The following is a 3,257-nucleotide window of genomic DNA, read 5'->3' on the forward strand; positions in this document are numbered from 1 at the left end:
TACGCAAACATCAGAATCAGAACTTATTCTGCAATGAAACAGCTACACAAAACATTAGCAAAACACCTGCGTGTCATTCGTAATCGTATAATCTCTTGCCATCGGTGACCTGCAGGTTCAACTGCACTGGGCTATGAAGACAAATCTTCATGTCTCATAGCCAATTGAAGATCTTAAGAATCTAAGATTGACAAGTATTTGCGATGACGACGTTGACAAGTCTACAAAAACTTAGCAAATTGTTTAAGTCTTCAAGTATCATGGTTCATTGAAAAAGACTCAAGAATCAAAGAGTAAATTGATTACTCTTCATGATCTAAGAATATTTACAAGTCTCCAGAATCTTAGCACACTGACAAGTCTCCAGAATCTAAACATATTGACAAGTCTCCAGAATCTAAACATATTGACAAGTCTCCAGAATCTAAACATATTGACAAGTCTCCAGAATCTAAACATATTGAGAAGTCTCAAGAATCTAAGCCGTTGATAAATCTCAAGAATCTAAGCATATTGACAATTCTCAAGAATCTAAGCACATTGATAAATCTCAAGAATCTAAGCTCATTGACAATTCTCAAGAATCTAAGCATATTGACAAGTCTCAAGAATCATTGCACATTGCCAAATCTCAAGAGTCTAAGCATATTTACAAGTCTCAAGAATCTAAGCATATTGACAAGTCTCAAGCATATTGACATGTCTCAAGAATCTAAGCATATTGACAAGTCTCAAGAATCTAAGCATATTGACAAGTCTCAAGAATCTAAACATATTGACAAGACTCAATAATTTAAGCACATTAACAAGTCTCAAGAATCTAAAGCACATTGATAAATCTCAAGAACCTAAGCATATTGACAAGTCTCAAGAATCATTACACATTGCTAAATCTCAAGAGTCTAAGCATATTGACAATTCTCAAGAATCTAAGCATATTGATAAATCTCAAGAATCTAAGCACATTGCTAAATCTCAAGAGTCTAAGCATATTTACAAGTCTCAAGAATCTAAGTATATTGATAAATCTCAAGAATCTAAGCACACTGCTAAATCTCAAGAGTCTAAGCATATTTACAAGTCTCAAGAATCTAAGCATATTGATAAATCTCAAGAATCTAAGCACATTGCTAAATCTCAAGAGTCTAAGCATACTTACAAGTCTCAAGAATCTAAGCATATTGATAAATCTCAAAAATCTAAGCACATTGCTAAATCTCAAGAGTCTAAGCATATTTACAAGTCTCAAGAATCTAAGCATATTGATAAATCTCAAGAATCTAAGCACATTGCTAAATCTCAAGAGTCTAAGCATATTGACAATTCTTAAGAATCTAAGCATATTGATAAATCTCAAGAATCATTGCACATTGCCAAATCTCAAGAGTCTAAGCATATTTACAAGTCTCAAGAATCTAAGCATATTGACAAGTCTCAAGCATATTGACATGTCTCAAGAATCTAAGCATATTGACAAGTCTCAAGAATCTAAGCATATTGACAAGACTCAATAATCTAAGCACATTAACAAGTCTCAAGAATCTAAAGCACATTGATAAATCTCAAGAACCTAAGCATATTGACAAGTCTCAAGAATCATTACACATTGCTAAATCTCAAGAGTCTAAGCATATTGACAATTCTCAAGAATCTAAGCACATTGATAAATCTCAAGAATCTAAGCACATTGCTAAATCTCAAGAGTCTAAGCATATTTACAAGTCTCAAGAATCTAAGCATATTGATAAATCTCAAGAATCTAAGCACATTGCTAAATCTCAAGAGTCTAAGCATATTTACAAGTCTCAAGAATCTAAGCATATTGATAAATCTCAAGAATCTAAGCACATTGCTAAATCTCAAGAGTCTAAGCATATTTACAAGTCTCAAGAATCTAAGCATATTGATAAATCTCAAGAATCTAAGCACATTGCTAAATCTCAAGAGTCTAAGCATATTGACAAGTCTCAAGAATCATTAAGCATTGCTAAATCTCAAGAGTCTAAGCATATTTACAAGTCTCAAGAATCTAAGCATATTGATAAATCTCAAGAATCTAAGCACATTGCTAAATCTCAAGAGTCTAAGCATATTTACAAGTCTCAAGAATCTAAGCACATTGCTAAATCTCAAGAATCATTGCACATAAGTCAGGTTTCAAGAATCTAAGCATATTTACAAGTCTCAAGAATCTAAGCATATTGATAAATCTCAAGAATCTAAGCACATTGCTAAATCTCAAGAGTCTAAGCATATTTACAAGTCTCAAGAATCTAAGCATATTGATAAATCTCAAGAATCTAAGCACATTGCTAAATCTCAAGAGTCTAAGCATATTTACAAGTCTCAAGAATCTAAGCACATTGCTAAATCTCAAGAATCATTGCACATAAGACAGGTTTCAAGAATCTAAGCACATTGACTAGTAGAATTGGTTAAAATCAACAAAAACTCCAATCACTTGACCATTATAGTTGAGTCTCTTAAGTATCTGAAAATATTGATGTAACATTGATTTTTATCCTGGTTAAAACAATCACAGTCTTGAGAACAATTGCTTTATTGTTATGGGCAGTACAAGTCGTAGCCTAAGTTGAATCAGCTATGGCATACAGTGTACTATTCAAATTTTATAAGATCAGGTTTATATTGTTACCTTATCAAGATAATGCTGATCTGACAGATTATGACACTTTTAACAGCCCAATGTAATAGTCTCTAATGTTGCTAATTTCGTCGACAGAGTCAGGCACTTAGAGGTTTTCTTTCAGAAATTATCGAGTAGGAGATCAATGGTCTTAATGGTATTTTAATGATCATGACATGTCAGGGTTTTGAAGTAAATTAACATATTTATTCGTTTTTTAAAAATAATAAAATAGAATTTTACGTCTCATTATTCTGTGGTAATAGGTTTAAGGAAGACAGTTCAGAAATTTTTATTTAATAAATCCGTTGAAAATAACTAATATCCTCAAAAAACATGATACAATTATCGGTGGAAATTTCAATGAGCAAGTTTTAATAAACATTTATAGGCCGATAGATTTGTCAAAATTGTTTTTCACCAAATAGTCATTTTTTCAGACCCAGGGAATGTGAAATCGAATTCTTTTCTTGTGATTTCTTCATTTGTCAATGCTCCAAATACTGTATTAGAAGAAAACCAGAAGCAAATAATTACCAACTATAGACAAAAAATTACCAAAAATAAAAACTATTTGTATGTACGATTCATGGACATTTTCCACACTATA

General features: G+C 31.8%; 1 protein-coding gene across 1 annotated transcript; it reads right to left on the minus strand.

The window, feature by feature from the left end:
* Positions 1-309: 309 nt before the first annotated feature.
* On the minus strand, positions 310-483 carry LOTGIDRAFT_120151 (hypothetical protein; the record flags this gene model as incomplete). The annotated part of the gene is made up of 1 exon (XM_009058223.1): positions 310-483. A coding segment is annotated over one exon (174 nt), but the record flags the coding sequence as incomplete, so codon positions are not given.
* Between the last annotated feature and the right edge of the window lie 2,774 nt (positions 484-3,257).

This window comes from Lottia gigantea (genome assembly GCF_000327385.1).
Source record: "Lottia gigantea unplaced genomic scaffold LOTGIsca_33, whole genome shotgun sequence".
Lineage (NCBI taxonomy): Eukaryota > Metazoa > Mollusca > Gastropoda > Lottiidae > Lottia > Lottia gigantea.